The 19,952-nt window shown below is 43.1% G+C and overlaps 1 protein-coding gene and 1 long non-coding RNA gene across 7 annotated transcripts in view; one reads left to right on the top strand and one right to left on the bottom strand.

Moving 5' to 3' along the window:
• Nucleotides 1–5,554: 5,554 nt before the first annotated feature.
• Nucleotides 5,555–10,484, bottom strand: LOC114016302 (uncharacterized). 2 transcript variants are annotated; one of them, XR_003560689.2, is made up of 3 exons: nucleotides 10,411–10,484; nucleotides 9,651–9,876; nucleotides 5,555–8,504 (listed from the first exon to the last, which is right to left on the bottom strand). It is a non-coding gene; the product is annotated as an uncharacterized LOC114016302 (long non-coding RNA). The 2 variants fall into 2 exon arrangements; XR_008732662.1 differs by lacking the exon at nucleotides 10,411–10,484 and having other exon boundaries at nucleotides 5,555–8,131; nucleotides 8,263–8,504; nucleotides 9,651–9,958.
• A 6,280-nt stretch (nucleotides 10,485–16,764) lies between these two features.
• The window catches only part of IQSEC3 (IQ motif and Sec7 domain ArfGEF 3), a 106,977-nt gene continuing 103,789 nt past the window's right edge, over nucleotides 16,765–19,952 (top strand). For 4 of the 5 annotated variants that reach the window (XM_055712198.1, XM_055712193.1, XM_055712196.1 and 1 more), the window contains exon 1: nucleotides 16,766–17,366. In XM_055712198.1, coding sequence (XP_055568173.1) covers nucleotides 16,879–17,366 — 488 coding nt within the window. In that variant the 5' untranslated portion in view covers nucleotides 16,766–16,878. Of the gene's footprint in view, nucleotides 17,367–19,952 lie in introns of all 5 variants that reach the window. The other variant, XM_055712195.1, reaches the window with a different exon arrangement.

Here is a 19,952-nt window from a genome sequence, read left to right as displayed (position 1 = left end):
TGCTCTGCTTTGCTCTCAGTTGCCAGCAGAATCCTGTAAGCAACTGGCTGATCCAAAGCAGCTCAGGGCACGTCAGGTTTTCTGTGCTTTTGCACGCCATTCTCTGGCTAACTGTCTGGAGTGCTTATTCTTCTGTTACCTTTTCCATCATTGCAATATTCAACCACTTCTTCCTTGCCCAGAACTCTTGCATAAAGACATCTTTTTCTGTAGGCTAGACTCATTGCAATTATCTATACACAAACTGATCACTCATCTGTAGTTGTGTCACAGCCACAAATTCATGTGCAAGAGTCAACCCTTTTAGATTCACATTATATTTGAACTAATTTTCACTTTTCTGAGACTGCATTTTCCCACCAGAGTGCTTTTTCTTAAGTGAAAAAAAAAAGGAAACCAACAAACCGAGCCTTCAAAACATTAGATTAATTTGCTCTTTCTCTTGCTGCAGTATCTTTTACTGAGCAAAGTCACCTTGGGCAAGTAATTAGTGCTTCACTTCCCTCACTAGAAAAATGGAAACAATCATATTTTTCCATCTTTGATATCTTTAGGATGGAAAATGTTGCTACATATTATTTATTATAATGTTTTACACCAAAATTTAATAACATAAAACTCAGAACCTGAAGGGAGAATGTAAAAAGCGAAGATGAGGAGAATACAGAGTGCTGCTGTGTTGTGTGTTTTGAAGATGCTGGAAATTTCTTGAAGTCTGTTGAGTAGTGTTTATCAAACATTCAGGCAGAGCTGGCTGAGTCGCTTTTGCACAAGGGGACAGGGCCAGAAAACAAATCAGGTCTTACTCCAGACATCCCTCTTGTTTTGCAGTTTTTCAGATCTGAGGAATGTTTTGCTACTGTAGTTGGATGTAGGGTTGAGCTCACCTAAGACTTGTAAGTGTTTGGATCTCAAGTTTTGCTTCAGATTTGACTAATGTTTTGCTGGTAGTGTTGTCTTAGAAGAACAGGCAGGATCCTCCCTGAACATCTGTCCCTTGTTCTGTGTCTGGAGACAATGGGCACCCCCTCTGAGTACATGCTACCGATGGGTATATGCTCACAGGATGTTGAAACTAGACATAACTAAACAATGTTCTGTCATTTGAGAGACAAAAGTAATATGCTAAGTACTTCCCTCCCCTCCCCGACATATAGATGTTCTAAGCATAACATTGATCTGTATTACCTCTGAGGTGCCCTTATTGCAGGGGAATAAAATAAGGGCCACCTACAGCCACCTGTCCTTCTGCACAAGCTTTCTTCTGAGTCAGGTTTGTGGACACTTTTTGCACAAACTTCCCCTAGACATGTGGCCTTCCTCTTGCCCTAGTTATGGGGATTTGGGGTAAGATGCAGTGGAGTGGAACAAACTAGAGCCTGAAGTTGACGGAACCACCCTATCTGTCTCCCTTTGTCTTCTCTGCCACTCTTGTCGAAGTCCACTCCTCAACCCCTTCTGGTTCTGCACTTTCTTCCCTAACATCCAAGCATCCTCCTCAGCCCTGAGCTGCCTCACAGCTTTAAACATCACTTACCAGCATCTCATCCCTTATTCTTTATGAATGCCAGAGCCCTTCTGACATCCTGTGCCTGCACTGCCTGTTGGACTGTAAGTTCTCCAGGGCACAACGTGCTGCCATGCTTTGCGTAGGGCTCAGGCTGTGGCTGGTCCTTAGGCAGTGCTGGAAAAAAAAATAATTAACAATAATAACGCAACTTCTTCATTGCATACATGAGTATCAATTACTATCATAGGTTAAAATGGTGCCTTTTTATACAGCTGCACTGAACTAGCGTCTCTTATTGATGCGCCTTGAACTGGTCTGTAAGGGAAGGCTGGATTGCAAAGGTCTCTGTCCTAAGTGTCACTGGGAAGACTGTTATCTATTAATTCCAAAATGCCATTTGTAGCATTACATCCACACAGTTTGGCACACTCATGGTAATTGCCTTTGCTGACAGGGAAAGGAAGAGCAGGGCAGGGAAGGGAAAAGAGAAGAAAAGAGAAGAAAAGAAAAAAGGAGAGGAAAGGAGAGGAAAGGAGAGGAAAGGAGAGGAAAGGAGAGGAAAGGAGAGGAAAGGAGAGGAAAGGAGAGGAGAGGAGAGGAGAAGAGAGGAGAAGAGAAGAGAGGAGAAGAGAAGAGAAGAGAGGAGAAGAGAAGAGAAGAGAAGAGAAGAGAAGAGAGGAGAAGAGAAGAGAAGAGAAGAGAAGAGGAAAAGAAAAGAAAAGAAAAGAAAAGAAAAGAAAAGAAAAGAAAAGAAAAGAAAAGAAAAGAAAAGAAAAGAAAAGAAAAGAAAAGAAAAGAAAAGAAAAGAAAAGAAAAGAAAAGAAAAGAAAAGAAAAGAAAAGAAAAGAAAAGAAAAGAAGAAAAACCTTGCATGTTTATGAAATGATTGTACATACAAGGGAAAAAAGGTAGACAACAAAAAATAGGCAAGAGACTAGAAACTCCCTGGAGTGGAGCATAGATGAGGATAGTGTTTCATATGCATGTTTTTATTCTGTGGCTCCTTTCCACGTCCCCACAGCACCCCTGACTCTGTGAGTCCTGAGCAGGGCTGACCTTGCTGAACATGTGAGATCTGATGAGAGTATAGCACACAGCAATATGGCTGCAGGCTAATGCTTTTATTTTTGTAACTGTATATTCCTAAGAGCATGATAACAGGAGTTAGGGATCAAATCCATGCTTCTTGCAGAACTGAACAGAGTATTCCTGCTAGACTACCTGGCAAGAGATGAAACATCCCATACCAGGCCTTTAAAAAAAAGGAAAGGAAGAAGTATTAAGAACAGCCATGGTCATAAGAGAAAAGCAACAAGTATTCTAAGGCATCCACTTACAGGCACAAATTACTTGTTTAATTTAAAGTCAACACATACAAGACTCATCGAATTTTGAGTACTGTCCTATTTGCCATGCAATCCCGGTTACCATTGCATATTCAAACCAAAATCCAGCTATCCAAACCCTCTCCACTTTGTCGCAGACATGAACCCCATTGCTGGCTGGTCTTCTATTGCTATAGTGAGGTTAGGAGTTGTCATGGACTGACTAATCCCACTCTGCCACGTGAAGAGGACATTAACCCAAGGATAAAGGAGCCAGCTACAACTACCACCTACCATGTTACTCAGTCAGCATGAACATCACTCTTCTTTTGATTCTGACCACCTCTATCAAGTTCCTTTAGAACAATGTGGGTGCTAAATATTGACACTGTTTCCAAAAAAATTGAAGTTTAATATTTTTTTGTCATTCTGAAAGGCTCAAATAAATGACAGGATTCTGATGAAAATTCGCTGTATTCCCTACCTGGCTTTGGATGTGCCTTTTTTTTTTTTTAATTCTTTGGGACTTTTAATTCCTAAAAGAAGAGAGGCAAGGGGAAATAGAGAGAGATATGGAATTTCCAAGAACATTTCTTCCTTGTTAAAAAATTGCTCTTTTAAAAATTAATATTTTTCAAATCACGTATATTTAAACCAGGAGCTTTTAATAGCATTTTATCAGTTACCTATATTAGCTTCACTGTTTTTAAATGTACATTTTAATGCTTCGAGACATAAGTCATTGCTGGATACAAATGAGAGGATTTCTGAATATATCTGGAAAGTTAATAAAAAGAGAAGCATGAAAAGATGCAAGACCCTACATTAAAGATTAGACTTAAATTTAACTGGAGAGAGAAAAAGATGTTCTATTAAAAGCCTACTGAAAATATTAGTGTATATTAAGAACCTGCAGACAAATGCTTGTCTAAATAGTGACAGCAGGACACTCAATACATTTTAGGACTGTCTGCTTCCAAACAGAAAAATGAGGAGTGAAAGCAAAAAAAACCCCACCCAAACCCCAAAACCTTTCATGAAATAATTAGTTTTAATTATTTTCTCCATCAGTTAGGACTCAGTCCTGCATCATTTAATTATGCTTTTGACATTGCCTCCTAGAAAAATATTTCAGAAAATGAAGTAACACATGGTAAAGAAAAACTTGCACTGAAAAAAATCCTTAAAAAAATATCTTGTTCCTGCAGAGTTAGTTTCAAGCTGGAAATGACTTTTCAAATATGAAAACTAAGTTACAGGAATCAATACTCCTTGGGAATGAGACTCACCCTCTTTGCTGTCAATGGCAAGCTCCTATTTTAGGATTTAAGTGGGTGTTCAAATGGTTGGACTGTGTGAATAATTGATTATTCGATTCAGTTGTTGAACCAAAAAATTAAACTCTGCTTTTTTCCAAAGTCAACCCTAAAACACTGTTTTCAGTGTATTTGGTAAATAATAAAACCTCCATATTTTTAGGGTAAATTATTTGCTATTTGTTTGGTTGGAACCAACTTTAGTTCTGCCTTTTTTTCCCAGGTATATGCAATAAAAGCAAAGGACTAGATTCATAGGAGAGCCTAGCCATCACTGTCAGAGATGGTTTTACAATTTCTACTCAGCTGGAAATTGAGTGAAAACTTGAAATCCTTCCCTGAAATATTTTCTTTGTGAATAAGCAGTGAAATACATGTTAAACATTTCCACTGACATTATTACTCTTGCATTTCAATCTTTCAAATGCTTTCTATTGCTGTTAAGTATTCACATGAAGTTATTTCATTTCAAAGCTTACCATATCAGGCTATTATAATTCCTCTGTGCTGCAGGCCAAATTTCCTGGTGGTCTTTAAAATTATGCCATATTAACTACCTTGTAATAACTGTATACCAAGATGCCATGTTAATTTCACAGGATTTTTCTCTAGAAACATGAATTTGTTTTGCATCTGTATTATAACATCAGGTCCCTACTTAATTCTATTTCTAAGACCTACAGCTATAATCTTTCTACTCATTTACAAAGTAGTAGGATATATAACTCCCACTTCAGCCTTTAATTCCCCCCTCTGTTTTAGAGAGATGTGAACAGGCAAAAATAATAGTGTGCAACACAACATCCCTTTTAACAGTATCATTGTCTTTGTTCCATAATAAAACCAGTGCATTTATTTAATAAATATTTCTAACAGTACTTCTATGTGCTAGCTAAACTGCATTGCTCATTCTTTAAAAAATAGTCAAGTTAAGTATCAATAACTAACTACTGCAGGTTTTAATTTCTTCCCTCTTCTTGGGAGAAGACAAAGGGTTTAGAAAAAAACCACCCTCAAAACTCACAAGTCTGGGGCGTTTCATACCAACTGGAGAGCAGGGAGGGAGTGCACCTTATGATCCCATGTTAAAGCCTCTTCTCTGAGAAATGGGTTACTTTGGTGCACCCCTCTGGCATGTGACATTGGATCATTCTGTCATGGTCCATGTGAGCATCCTGACTGGGAGCTGCTGAACAGGACAGTAGCTCAGTGATGGTGTAGGATTCACCTGTGTCCCCATCACCTTATGACTTCATCTAGGGCACCTAAACAATTTGTTTGAAAATACATTGAAAAGAAGCATTTTATCATTTCTATAATATTGTCCTCATTGTTTTAAATGTCCAAAATATTCAGTGAGTGCACCTCAAATTCACAGATTATTTTGCATTGACAGGATATTTATTTTGGCAAACAAACAATTTATGACAATTCACTACATCCATTTCAACACGGCCTTCAGTAGTAAGTGAGCATATCCATTAACATGAGCCGGAACCAAGAATTTTCATCAGGAAAGAAGACAGGAACACAGCCAAGTTCCTAACCTCTCAGCTCAGGCTGAACTTCAATCAGCAATGAAAGGTGTGTTCTCAGATCTGTACGGATCATGAATATGTCCTTGAATTTCCCATTGAATGCAGAGAACCAGGGTTGAGCCCAGAAATCCCTTGTTTGTTCGAGGGGGCCTCTCTATCTACATTTGTCCAAGTATTTTGCTGCCAGGCAGAGATGCTGAGCTGGATTGCTAAAGATAAGCTGCATCCTGCACTGAATGGTGAGACAGCACAGGTGCCCTCTGCCTGCAAAGCCTTGGGGTACTCCTGCCTTTAAAGCGGGTGGTTGTGGATGCATCCGTGTACAGTGCAGGGGACTTAGAGACTTGACCTTTCTGGCATGCAGGGAAGTAGGCTAAGCACAGAGATGGCCAGGACAGGTAAGTCAAACAGCATTAGGAGCAAGAAGCTGGCTTGTAAGGAAAAGACTCAAAGGATTCAGGACCTTCACAAAAAAACTTGCTGTGGGTGGGAAAGAATATCTGAAAGGATCCAAATATATAAACATAAAGGAAGAGAAGGATTTTTGGGGGGTATGTCAAAATGAGTAAGTAGGACTTATCAGAAGGCAAACGAAAATATAAAACCACCTACAAGAATATTCCTTAAAATTCACACTGGCCTGGCAGTGATGGCACTAGCTCCAGTAGGGAATAAGGGCAGCAACTGCCTCTTATGCTGGCTGGTATTTCCAGTTGAGAGTTCTTGATTTTATTTTGGGCTTTATTCCCTATAGCCATGCAAACTGTGGTACAATACTCTACCCTGTCTCTGTCACTGCAAAGTACTTCATATTCACCACTACCTCAGAACCACTAGAAAAGCAATATAGATGTCATGCAGGGTGAAATCTCAGCTGCCACTAAAGTCACTGTGAGTTTTACTCTCTGAAAGCATGTAGTGAACCCTTGCATTTAGCTCTGCTTAGCTTGACTCTTACCCGTAAGAGAGGGTTTTAATCTTTCAGGAGCTCACTGAACAGTTCGCTAGCTGTAGCATAGCTGTTTAAGCAGGACAGGTTCCAATCAGGGCTACCTACCAGTTCAGCCGAAGCAGCAGTGACACCGCTGGAAGTACCAGTAATGATGAAGAGGGTTAACTAGCATGTTGGGTGGTAAAAATGCCAGCACTTGCCAGAACATCTCCACTTTGGGTCCCATCACAATAGCTCCCTGGGTTTATCTCAACCAGCACTATCAGTGATGAGATAGTTTTTGCTCCTACTCCTCTTTGAAGACCAAGCCAGGACAGGCAGACTGTCACATTATGAGTGCCTCCTGTCCCTCTTTGAATATAGGCAGCAGGATCTTGGCATTGGGTATGCACCATTACTTTCATAGAAGGGAAGGAAATACAAAAAATTAGTTTCAGAACCAATACTGTCTCGGTCACATTCAGTATTTTATAGGCCTGTTTTTTCAGTTTGGTGTAATAATATTTATATCCTGAAATCTATGCTGTGAAACATACAGAATGTACGTTACGGAAGAATTCCCACTGCTGCTACAACCTCAGCCTCTCTGTTTCCAGAAGCTCAGGACTGTACATCCATCACCTGCACAATGCACTAGTATGGGTTTGCACTAAGAAACAACTCTTTTTATTTAGCTCATCCTGAAATTTAACTTTGGTTCACTTTTAAAAATGACTGGCTTCATTCTGCAACCACCAGAGTTGAAGAATAAATACTCTGTCACATTTTTTCAGCACACCAAAACTCATGCCATACCAACAAAGTGTTATCTACATCTGAAAGACTGGCAAAAGGAGGTAAATGGCAACTGCAGGCTGATGTTCCAGCTATACAGATTTTTCTGCTTGGCTTGAACCCACTGATTTCAAAATGAGGCCTCTTGCACCTGCTTGCCTGGAGCAGCTTATAGGATTGGGGTCAGAAATGCAGCTACCAGGGGAAGCCTCTCCCTCAACTGTGCCTTCAGTTTTTTCTTATCACCATCATGCTTATATCATCTTTAGTAGCACTAATGCAGCCTGATCTCTCTAAACTATGTCATACTAGTAGAAAGGGAAAAAAAATGCTTGCCTTCTCTCTTCTTCTTTGTACTCTCCTTTATTTTCTTCCCCCCTTTTTTTTCTTTTTTTAATTTGTGAGGTATGATGACCTCTGTGAGAGCGCCAGATTTATTTTGGCAGATTTGGCTGATAATACATATCTACTAGAACTGAGAGACATGATCTGAATTTGGGATGTCTCTGTATTAATCATCTGTTTGTTATCTTAATAAATATTTGTGAAATATTTATCTGACACAGATGACATGTTTATTATTACAAATATGCTTATTGGTCATGATTCAGACCGGTCTCTATTATTTTGGACAGTTTTCATTTATCTGTAGGCAGTTCATGCTGGTTTATATATTCTGTCACAGTTCGTTGTGTTTTGCCTTTTTGTGCTGATCCCTGTAAAAACACAGCACATAAGAAATTAAAAACCAATGAGAATGTTTCCAAAATCATCATTCTACCACATCCATCCAGCAGTAATTTAAATGTCTATGAAACAGAGTACAAACCTGAACAAGAGTACAAACCTGAACAGATGGGAAGCTTTTAAACAAATCGTAACTTAAGACATCAGCAAATAGCTCTGGGTCCTTTAGGATTCAGATCTGAAACTAGGACAGTCAATGGAAAGATGCATGTTGTCTTTTGACCAGGTCCCAGGTATCTATGTGCTCCTGCACAGTGACATCTTTGGAGACAGAATTCTGTTTCTGATGTGTCCTTGAACCCTCAGTCAGGTTTGTGATGCTGGCCTTGTACATGCTCAGTTCTGCACAGAAAGAGTGTTAGGTAAATACAGCTGGAGCAAAGATCTGTTGCTCCCTGCTACAGGATGATACGAATGTTAAAAATGCAGACAAGTTCAAGATGAGACCAGACAAAGTGACAGAACACTACTGAGAGTTCTTTTTTTTAATGCAAGGGTATCATCTCTGGCTCAGGAAGTCTGGTTGGAAGCATATTTTGGGAAAGTATCACTTTGTGCTGCTCTTACTGTAATTCTCTTTCCTAGGCAGCTGATTTTTGTTATTTATATGCTCTTAAAATCTTACGCAGTGGACCTCAACCTAACTTTCAAGTTCTGAGTCTTCCTTTTGACCATAGTCAGTGTGTCTTTATAACAAATACTCATGCATTGTCTTCAGTTTACTGAGAAGCACTTCAGATACCTCCTGCCCTCACACTTTCTGCCTCCTTCTACACATTCACTTTTATTCCACAACTTCCGTCTCAGTCTTGCCTGCAAAACAAACATCAGCCTTCCCCCTGCCTCCATTCTGCCCACACCAGCGACAAATAGCCTAGCATCCTCCGTTCCCTGCCCCCGGTCAATTCTCACCAGTCTCCCTAGGTATCATGCTTCCCAACACACACTGGTTGTCTCTCCCCACCATCCAGCCACTGTTACTGCTTCTGGCTTCTAAGCCCTTCCTTCCTCCAGGGGCAAGACCCTCTTATCCTTTGCTATTTCTCTCTCCACCTTCCCAAGGTGAGCACTGCGGAGTGCTGCAGAGGGAAGGAGTAACTGAACCGTCATCTCTGCACGGGATGGAGAGGAGAAGCAGTGCTGCTGTGAGCTTTTGGGAATTTTTCTCATTTCCCTCTTTTATAAATGAGTGTAGTGTTTGAGAAAATACTTCCGCTCACTATCTGAAAAGGTCTGCTAGATTTCTTTTACTTATGAGATGAGCAAAAAAGCTAGCTAGCTCATCAGCGGGGAATTTCTCTCCAGCCAAATTAAACACTCTGTTTCAACTGCTTGCCTTGTCACCAGATTGGCTTCAACCATTGCCACAATCCCATCAGTTGTGAAGAAATTCACAGGACAGAATGGCTTGCACCCAGATCTTAACCTTCTGTTAAGCTGATGCATGCAACACAAAAACTAGACCTGTGATCTGCCACCATGACCTACCTCCTGGTCTTTACATCTGAGTGTCCCAAAACAGAGTGGTCTTTTGTGCCCTTTGCCAGAGGCTCTGTAGGCAGAGGTTCTACCGTATGGAGCCAGTTGCAGCAATGTGGATGGTGGCAGCTGTCTGAAGCAATTCTGCTATGCTCCTCAAGGAAGAGTCTGGAGCAAGTTCTGTTGGTTTTGTGTCACAGGATCCTTTTTGTCTCTTCATTTGCTCCTTGAAATTCTTTCAGTCACCAAAATAGAACACAGAAATATTTACCACAAGTCAGCATGTCTGAGCACAAGGGATCCTGTCTGTAAGCAGATTTGAAGGCAAAGGTTAACCCAAGCAGAAGCCTGACCCCATAAATAATGATCAACAAGAGACAGGAATGCATCTGAGCAGCGACCTCTTCAGCAAATATTTGGCCTGCCTGTAGTTGGACCACACTGTGTATCATCAAGTCTGAAGGATTACCTCAAAAGCAAGAAAAAAAAACCCAAAAGACTTAAGTTTTAAAAAACTGCATTATTTAGAGTTGAGTCCAGTCCGTTTAGCTTGCTAAAAATAATACCATCAGGTGATCTGCCCAGTCACCTTCAAGGAGAGAAAAGCTTTAGGACTAAGGAGCTCTTTACCCTACTGGAGAATAGCACAAATACTCATGGCTGGAAAGCAAAAAGGATAAATTCAACTGAGAAAAATATTTCAAGTTGTCAACAATGACAGAGATTAACTATAGTGACAAAATGTCAAGGAATTAGACAAATTCTCTACCTTTCACGATCTTCACAGTGGTACCAGAGGCATTTCTGGAGATAGGTTTTTCTTAAACTCATGTTCCAAGCTGTATGAGGTTATATGGCATGTAGCACATCAGGCCAGATGCTTTATTGATTTGTCCTGCCCTTATTTTCCCTGAGAAGTCAGCATCTGCTTACCCCTGTTACACAACAGACTAAACAAGCCACACTTTCAAGGTGAAACAGGACGCCACCGAGGGCCTGTAAGCAAAGTGGGCTCTCTTTGAGTAAAGCCAAGAGGAGTCCTCTGCTGTCTTCATCCTTAGTCCTGCACCTAAAAGCCCGGTGGTATGGTCTGCAGTCCTACCTACATTCTTTAAACTGAAATCTGCAACAAGGTGAATTCCCTCTGTCGTCTTGGGGCTGTTGAGTTGTTAATTCATAGGGATATCACAAAATCAGAAGCACAGGGAAAATATCTTGTTCTATAAATGAAACGTATAGAGCTGAGATGTGGTAAGGACAAATACTTCAGATTCTTTCTATGTTGGTTTGGGGTTTTTTTCTCTTCAGTGGGGTATAGCTAGGTTGACATATAAATATTTTAAAACAGCTGCTCATCAGATAAATGGTATATTGTAGCCTTAGCTGAAATGTATCCTGTTTGCTCATGTTTTCTGTTTTCTTGACGGTATTTGATCTCTGACATTGCAGAAAAACCTTCTAGTTGGACTATGAGTTTAGATTTAACATTATTCCATTTCCCTCCCTCCCCCCCGCTTTTTTTCTGTGTAGCTTATGCAAGGTCAGATTACACAAACCTGTCCCATCGGAAAATCTCCATGTAATTCAGTAGAACTAGTAAGATAAGATTTAGAGAATCAACCTCATATTTCATTTTTTCATTTTACTGCAGTATTTACAAAGGACTGAACAACTGTCAGTTCAAACAAAAACATGACTGACTGAAGAAAATGTCTCTGTGTAGCTTTTGCTCTCTAGAATTAATCAATTAAGTGGTCAAAGCTTAATTTCATGAGAAAGACAGGAGATAATGTAACATTTAGCAACATTAAAAGGAATGTGCATTCTAAAGAGGGACCTTGATTCCTTTTAATGTGCAGTAAATGATGCAAGGCTGCCAATAGCACAGTTCAAATACAGTCAAGATTTTAAAATGTGTCAAAACTACACATCGCAGCTAAAGCTACAATACAGAATTTGTACCTTTTCCCTGATGAGCAGCTGTTTTAAAATATTTATATGTCAACCTAGCTATACTCCACTGAAGAGAAAAAAACCCCAAACCAACATAGAAAGAATCTGAAGTATTTGTCCTTACCGCATCTCAGCTCTTTACGTTTCATTTATAGAACAAGATATTTTCCCTGTGCTTCTGATGTTGTGATATCCCTATGAATTAACAACTCAACAGCCCCAAGACGACAGAGGGAATTCACCTTGTTGCAGATTTCAGTTTAAAGAATGTAGGTAGGACTGCAGACCATACCACCGGGCTTTTAGGTGCAGGACTAAGGATGAAGGTAGCAGAGAACTCCTCTTGGTTTTACTCAATGCTCACCTGAAGCAGAGAAAGCACTGCTGTTGATTCCAACAGTTTCTAATTACAGAGCCTCAGTGGCATCCTACGTGATTGTGGGCAACACACTTTACATGGTCTTAGCTTCATTTTATCCATCTGTTTAACAGGTGTAAGCAGATAGTGACTTGGCTTAGACTCAAGATGGTGAAACATCTCTCATTGATCTGAATAGTTTTGGATGAGGCCTCAAGTGAAAGAAGCGTGAGTGAAAGAAGCATTCAGGAGATGCAGATTTTTTTCCCCCATCCATGAATTATGCATGAGTACATTGTGATTGTCTTGATTCTAACCTCTATTTTGAAATTATTCATCTGATTCCTGCAGATTCTTTTTGGTCTGTAGGCTGTTTGCAAGCAGTTCTGAGAATCTCTACTGAAGCAGCTGCTAACTTCCAGGTGGGGCTGAAAACGCCCCATCTTCCCCCAGAAATCAGAATGGAAGGTGGCAACACAAGACTGTGATCCTTGTGTCTCTTCCCTCCCATCTTTAATTCTGTATTTTTAATATGATTTGTGTTATGCTTCCTTGTACATTTTTCTTAAGAACTGGATGAGAACACATCTGGTGGGAAACTCTGGCTATGGGGATTTCACTCAAGGTTCTGCCATGGTTTTGAGAGGCAGGAAGCAGGGGAGAAAATATTAGGTAAATTAAGGTGGGTTGACCAGCATGAAATCTGCCTTTTCTTGAGTACTAAGGACTTGACCTTGAATACTAATAATCTTTGTTGTATTTGGATATGCTTGTACACAATTCTCCTCCTAAAAGAAAGACAATTGAAACAAATACCTTATAGAAGTACGAAAAACCTTAGCATAAGCTCATAAGCTTATGACAAGAAGACCATAAAATCATAGCTGGGAACCTAAGCTGTATGCCCTGCATCTCAAACTGGTGGGAATTTGGATGCTGAATTACCAGGAGAAAGTTGTTACCTTGCACGGCCTGGGCATGGAAGGTGGAGGAGAATGGGGTCAAATGCATGAAGTGGGAAGAAGACTGACTGGATTTACTGTGGGGAGCTCCTGTCCAGAAGAGATAGAGCATAACTGAAAGGATGGAAGTGCCTTGAACAGAATTTCACGTGTTAAAACACGGGAAGTCTCTACCTGTCAAAAGGCTGGAGTGATTTGTTTGCATCATGTTTCAGTGAACTGTTGCAAATTAAAGTAGGATTAGGACCTCTCAGAAAATGTTACAAGAACACTCTGCAGTGAAATTTTTTCTGCAAATGAAATACGTGAATAAGGTACTACTTTCCCTATCATGTATGCTTATTAGTACACCCTTATTTATGCGTTCATTCTACTCTGACAGAATTCAATAGCTAAATAAATACAAAGTTAAAGCCTGTAGTATTAGACCTTTCCATTAAATCCTGGGGCCTGACTCATTTGCATTTTGTTTTGTTTTTATAATGCATACTTACTTTAATTATGACTGCTGCACTTTATTTGTAATTGTCTGTGCAATGCCCAAGTACCTTGCTAAGTGGATAAGGGAAGCACTTTATTCCATAATAACATACTTAATCCATTATTATTCATTAATTTTTTTCTGGAATGGACTGAAAAGACTCAGGACTTTGAAAAATACAATAACAACAAATTATCTATGGCAAAAATAATTTTTAACAGAATTCATACTTTTCTTATCTTCATCATTGTTTTTCTCTAGGTATCGTCTCTCCTAAAGAGAGAAGCAGCAGTATTTAATGTCCTGAAGATTGGGCTAAATGCCAAAGATGTTTGAAATCAGAGATACATCGTCCCCCAGGCTTCTTGCATGGCTTTTGACAAGTCATTTAACCACTCTGTGTCCTTATTGCCCTGTTTCTGATGGCTGCAATCCTACCATTCACCTTCCATAGAACAGTAAAGCTTACTTCACTAACGCTCAGAGCTTTGCAAATGATGGAGGCTAGGTATTGTAGCAGCATAATCGAAGGGACACAATGATGGCTGGATAAAGAGGAGGTGTTTCCTAGCTATGCAGGATTCTTGCTTATTGAGTGAAAGAAGACATTCAGTTTCTTGTTATATCCTTGCAGATCCCTCCTGAACAAATACACCGTCTTCCTTGAATTTTCTTATTACAGAGGTATTACCGCTTGGAGTTTTGTAAGGAGATCCTTGCACAGTCTCTCATGGTAGGCACAAAAGCATTCTGTCTCATTTTCCTTTGGCAAATGCTCTCTGTAGGAACCTGGAAGGTCAGCGCTGGTCTTACCATTTTGGTCCACCAGTCACCACACCCTCACAGGAAACAGGTTGCTTTCTGATTCTCCTAGCCTGCTTGTTTTTGGCTTACCAATCCATGGCTGTAGGTCTCTGTTTAATTTATGACAAAGATTTATTAGTAGAAACTAGGCTATTGAGGCTGGTCAACCAAATTAAAGGTGCAGAAACTGTGAATACATCACGTCTGCTCCATGGAGTGTGTCACATCTTCTGTCACATCTTCTGATAGGCATTCAAGACTTCCCAAGCTGTTTTGCCCCATCCCCAGTCATCCAAACCAGGATGACTTTTTCTTTATAGTTAGTATTCCCTTAAGAATACACACCCCAACCTGGCTGACCATACCTGGATAGGCCAGTATGATGTCTATCACCCTTATTTCTTCATCGCTTTTATCCAGCTGAGCTGGAAAGGAATGTGATGTCCACTGCAAAGATGAAACACTGCACAAGGCTTGCCTTAAGAGTTAAACCAGCCTCTTCTGTTCTGCAGGATAAAAAAATCTCCGCCTGAAGTCTGTCCTAATAGGGATGAGGTGGCTCTGGGTGTGTGTACGTACCTATTTGAGCATATTCATGGCCATCCCTTGTTGTTTCACAGAATGTATTATGCCAAAAACATGTTATTTCCATCGGTGTCCCTGTACTCTGTTTCTGTGAGGCAAGACTGAAATTATGCTGTTCAGTACTGCCTCTGAAAGGAGACAGCATACCAGCACAATTTCCCAAACAATCATTTCCCCAAATATAGCTTAGGTGTTTTCACCTCCCCTGTCTTTCTGCTTCTGCCTTTTTTCTCATTCCCCTATAACCATCCCTCTCCTTGCTAAATAATGCCAGTTCCTGCTCAGTCAATCCCCTGTCACAAAACATTAAGGCAATGACACACTAGGCAATGACATAGAGGAGGGTGTCTCCTAAAACTTTCCAATAAAATCTTAAGTGCGTGGGATGTGAATGCTCTTGCTCCTTAGAGTTCACTCTGGGGTCTTCCCCCAACACTCAGGGGACATATGGCAGTGTTTCATGATCCCCCAAAGCCATATCTCAGTGCTTGCAAGAGAACTGTGAATAAGCAGTTCTTTTTTAGGAGTTTGTGAACAGCTTCTAATCCTGGTGATACTGTTTGCATCAGTTTACATTCCCAAGGCTATCTGTGAACAGAAAAGACTGGAAATACACCTTTCAGCTCATCTGAAACAGAGATTCTCCTTTACATTTCTTGGTTCCTCACATCAGGAACTCTTTGCTATGGTGCAGGTTTTGCTGATCTGAAAAGGCAAAACAAGAGTAGTTCTATGTTCAAATTCACCTACTTAAAACCAGTTACTTTTTGTTCTGTGGCCTTGCATCTTTTGTGTGCTCAATCAAATCTACTGACATGCTTGCCTAAAACCAGGTCTGACTGCTCGTTACACCTCCTGCATCTTCAGCACCTGCAGTTGACTGGAAAGGAGACTGCTTTTTTAGCCTCTATGGAAATCATCAAAATTCTTAATGGATTTACACAGGAGCTCCTGAAAGTAAGTTTATTCCCCTTAGCCAGGTTACTTATTGGTGAATAATAAAAAGCACACAGATAGTTTCCCAGAACTAAGGTTGTAAGTTTGTGAACTCTGAAGACTGTGGATGAGGAACAGCAAGGGAAGGTATTTCTTGAGAAACGCAGGAAACATGCACGGAGCCTAACAACAAAGGCCCTGCCTGCCACTTCTGTGGTATTATATCCACAGCCCCCACACCTCCCAGCAAAACTCTGCAGTAATCCCTACTTTGCTTCCAAAGAGCCTAAACGACACTGAAGACTCAAAGGAGTGACAAACTTGCAAGGAAGCAGCAGACTCCTCCAACATCCATTTTCCCCAGTAACTCCTTCCCCCAGGTTCAGATTTAGCCCGGCCTTCCGCATGCCTTATAAGAGGTAAGGGGAAAACAGGACCGTTATCAACAGGGCGGACAAAACCAGCCACCACTATTCAAGCCACTTCGCAGAAAAAAACCCAAATCACTAAGTCGCCCTGGAAATAAAAAGAACAGCCGCACCTAAAGTGTCATTCGGGGAGGAGAGAAGAGCGGGTGCTGGAGAGGCCGCCCCGGGCGCCGCAGAGGGGCCTGGCTGGGCCCGGCTGGCACTGCCCGCACCCGGCTCCCGCTCAGGGCTCCCCTCAAGCACCGGCCGCTCTGCCGCGGGCGAGGCGGCACCACCCAGAGGCGGCCGGCGCGGAAGCGGGCGGCGGGACACCGTCACGCCGGCTTTCCCGTCACAAACGCCGGCTTTCCCCGCACAGACACCGCCCAGGCCCCGCTCCGGGACGGGACCCCCCCGCGGCCCCCGTCCCGCTGACCCCTCCCCGCGCCTGCGCGGCCCGGCCGGGGGGCGGAGCTTCTGCGGCCGGCCCCGCCCCGCTCCCATTCCCCCGGCCTCGCCGTGCGTGGCGCGCGGGGGCAGGGGCAGGCGCGCGAGCCGCTCCCCCCCGCCTCCTCCCGCGAGAGCGCGCGCGCGGCGTGCGAGTGAGCGGCCATTGGTCGGGCGGGTGAGTGCGCGCGCGCGCGCGCGTGTGTGTGTGCGCGTGGGGCGGCGAGGCGCCTCCCCGCAGCCCGCGCCGCTCTCGCCGGAGCGCCGGCGGCCGGGCAGGGGGGCCCGGGCCGGCAGCCGGGGCATGGAGAGCCTGCTGGAGAACCCGGTGCGCGCCGTGCTCTACCTGAAGGAGCTCACCGCCATCGTGCAGAACCAGCAGAGCCTCATCCACACCCAGCGCCAGCGCATCGACGAGCTGGAGCGGCGGCTGGACGAGCTGAGCACCGAGAACCGCAGCCTCCGCGGGCAGCAGCCGGCCCCCGCCGAGCCGCCGGCGGCCCCCGCGCCGCCCCAGGGCCCCCCGCCCGAGCAGCCCCCGCCGCCGGGCCAGCCCGACCCGCTCCAGCACCACCAACAGCTCCCGGCGCAGCCGCCGCCGCCGCCGCCGGGCAAGCAGGCACCGGCGGGCCCCGGCGGCGGCGGCCGCGCTGCCGGCCACCAGCACGCCCCCCTGCAGCCCCACCAGCACCCCGCGGAGAAGGACGGCCGGGAGAAGGGCTGCTGCGCCGCCCTGCTCCAGCACAAGACCCCCCAGACCATCGGCAAAGGCGTCCTGAGCCGGAGACCGGAGTGAGTGAGAGGGGCAGGGGGCGGAGGGGGGCAGCGGGCGCGTAGCGGGCGCCTCCTGGGCCCGGGTCCGGGGGCAGCCGGGTCGTACCCCTGCAGCCCTGCACCGGGAGGGACCGTGGGTGGGTGGGTGGGTGGGGAATCCCCCCCCATGCATGCTCGCGGGGAGCGGGCAGAGCGCGAAGAGGAGCCAGGATGCTGCTGCGTGCAGGAGGCGTTTGCCCCCGAGTTCAGCGCCTTCATTGCTCGGTACGGGTGCCCGGGGCCCGTCGGGCTGCTCACCTGCGGTGCTCGCACCCGGCCGTGCCCTCATCGGCTGTCACCAATAAATAAGTCTTTGATCAAAGATGAGTGCGGTTTAGCCCAGGCAGGAGGGAGCTTTGCAAAGGACGGCAGCGTTGTGGCAGTTTCTGTTTGCCTTAAGTCGCTGGTATCTGTCAAAACCCCCACATCATCCCTGGAATGAGCTGGGATTTTCCTGCCCGCCTTGATTTAAGGAGTCTAGGGTATGCATTGTATCGCACATGATGTATATATGTCCATAGAGATACAGCTGCTGTACATATGTTTGACATTTAGGATGCTTATTGCACTTGTGTGTGGGTTGTCTGCTTTTTTTTTTTTTTTTCTTCCTTCTTTTTTTGGTGAGTGGCACCTGACACAGATCCAGCTCTTCAAAAGGACAAAGTATTTTTTTGCTGGTCTTTCCTCTTCAGTGGAGAAAGCATGACTACTAGTACTGAATACTGATAATGCTTTACGTGCATGCATGTATAGTAAACAAGGATGAGCATTCCAGCACTATAGGTGTTGGAAGAGGCTACTATTGAAAGTAACATTTTCTTGGATTGTGTATCTAGTATATGCCATCGGTTCACCAGCTGGTAATTACAGCTGCAGGCAGTATTGTAATTTCCTTTGTTTAGGCACTTTGAAAGCAGGGGAATGTTTTCTGGTTGAAAGCCAGAGTTGGTGAAGTTAGAAGGAGAATGACCATATTTTCTGATGTGGCTTCTTTTGTGTAAGAAGGAAGCTAATATAAGTAGTGAAACTAGATCACAATTTCTTTCCTAGAATGAACTCTCTCGGTTATAGTGATGTCAAAACAAATTAAGTACACAGCACACTGGATAGCCCAAAACATCTTCCTTGTCTCTTTTGACAGTTGAAATAAAAGGGACCTTTCTCTCATGCTTGTTTTGAATACACAAGCATAGCTGCAACAGAAAGCTGGATTTTTCAGATGGTGTAAGTAGAGTTACACCACATAGTAACAGCTAAGCATCTGTCCCATGATTCTATGAAAATCAGGCAAGAAATTAGTATTAAAGGAATATGTATGATCTAGGCACACTTGAATCCCACAAGGTAGATACATATATCTAAAATACTGCGCTGTAAGACTCAATTTTGCAATCACAACTTAAAGGAAGTAAGGCTACTCAGAGAATTAATACAGGTAGTAAGCATTTGCAGGATCTGGCCCTTATTCATCATGCAATAGGTGGAGTTTTAAAAAGATGTAGGGCCAGATCCTGAACTTATGCTGATTGGTGTAAATCCAGAATTGCATAATTTAAGTCACTGAAGTCAAAACAGTAAGAAACCCATCTAAAAATGCATAATCAACCTCATTGTTTTTTCAATAGTGAATCCCTGCAGTGAAAGCTCTGTTAGAAACATCGTATCGGCAAGGGCTTTCCTTTCTTCTGAACAGAGTTTCTAACATACGTCATTACAGAGACCGAAGAATCAATTTCTATGCATAAGTCTAAATGCCTCCTCCTTATCTGAGCATTTTTTGTGGTGGGGTTTGATTGGGAGAAGAATTGTGGATTTTTTTTTTTTCCTTCATACCAAAATGCACAAAGAGAAGTGCATTAAGAACACAGCTGATCACTGGTATATCATACGATAATCTTTGTATTTCAGATAGATAGACGGATGGATGGTTGGAGCCTTTTTGTGGAAAGTCAGGGCTGCTGCTGGGGATAACAGAGCAATCCCTGCAGTGTTCTTCACTCAGGAAGATTAAAATAGACTGCTTCTGTTTCCTTCTATAGCTTAGGCAAACCAAAATCTTTGTATAGAAAAGGAAATATCAGAGAATGCAAAACAGTCTACATTTCTCACTCCTGCAGGTTCTTTTTTTTCCCCCCACTGATTGTATGTACTGGGTTTCATCCTCTCATCTCTGTTAGAAGGAAATCAAAGAGACTGCAGAATCTAACTTAAAGGCAACTTGGGTGGAGGGCAGGGAATCTTTCATCACCTATTGACAGTATGCCCAGTATCCCTTATGATCCAGGTCGCCAACCCGAGAGTTGTATTTTTGCTTTTGTGTGACACCAGGGGACATACTTTAATACCTACACAGAATAGGTATCTGCACTGTCTTCCTTCCTCCCTGTGCCTGAACATGTTTTTCCCTCTAATGTAAACCCTGAAATTCAGTGTTACCTAATTTTTTTTTCTCTTAGCCAAGAACATAGGAACTGGCTGTTCACTACAGAAAATGGCCACTCTAAACAAGAACAGAAAGGATATTTTAGCATGTCAGGATGCGGTGGCTGAAAGCAAGGGTTAAAG

Source organism: Falco cherrug, chromosome 5 (genome assembly GCF_023634085.1).
Source record: "Falco cherrug isolate bFalChe1 chromosome 5, bFalChe1.pri, whole genome shotgun sequence".
In the NCBI taxonomy this organism is placed as follows: Eukaryota; Metazoa; Chordata; class Aves; order Falconiformes; family Falconidae; genus Falco; species Falco cherrug.
The sequence above is the reverse complement of the archived record's forward strand: the minus strand, read 5'-3'. Positions and strand labels throughout refer to the sequence as shown.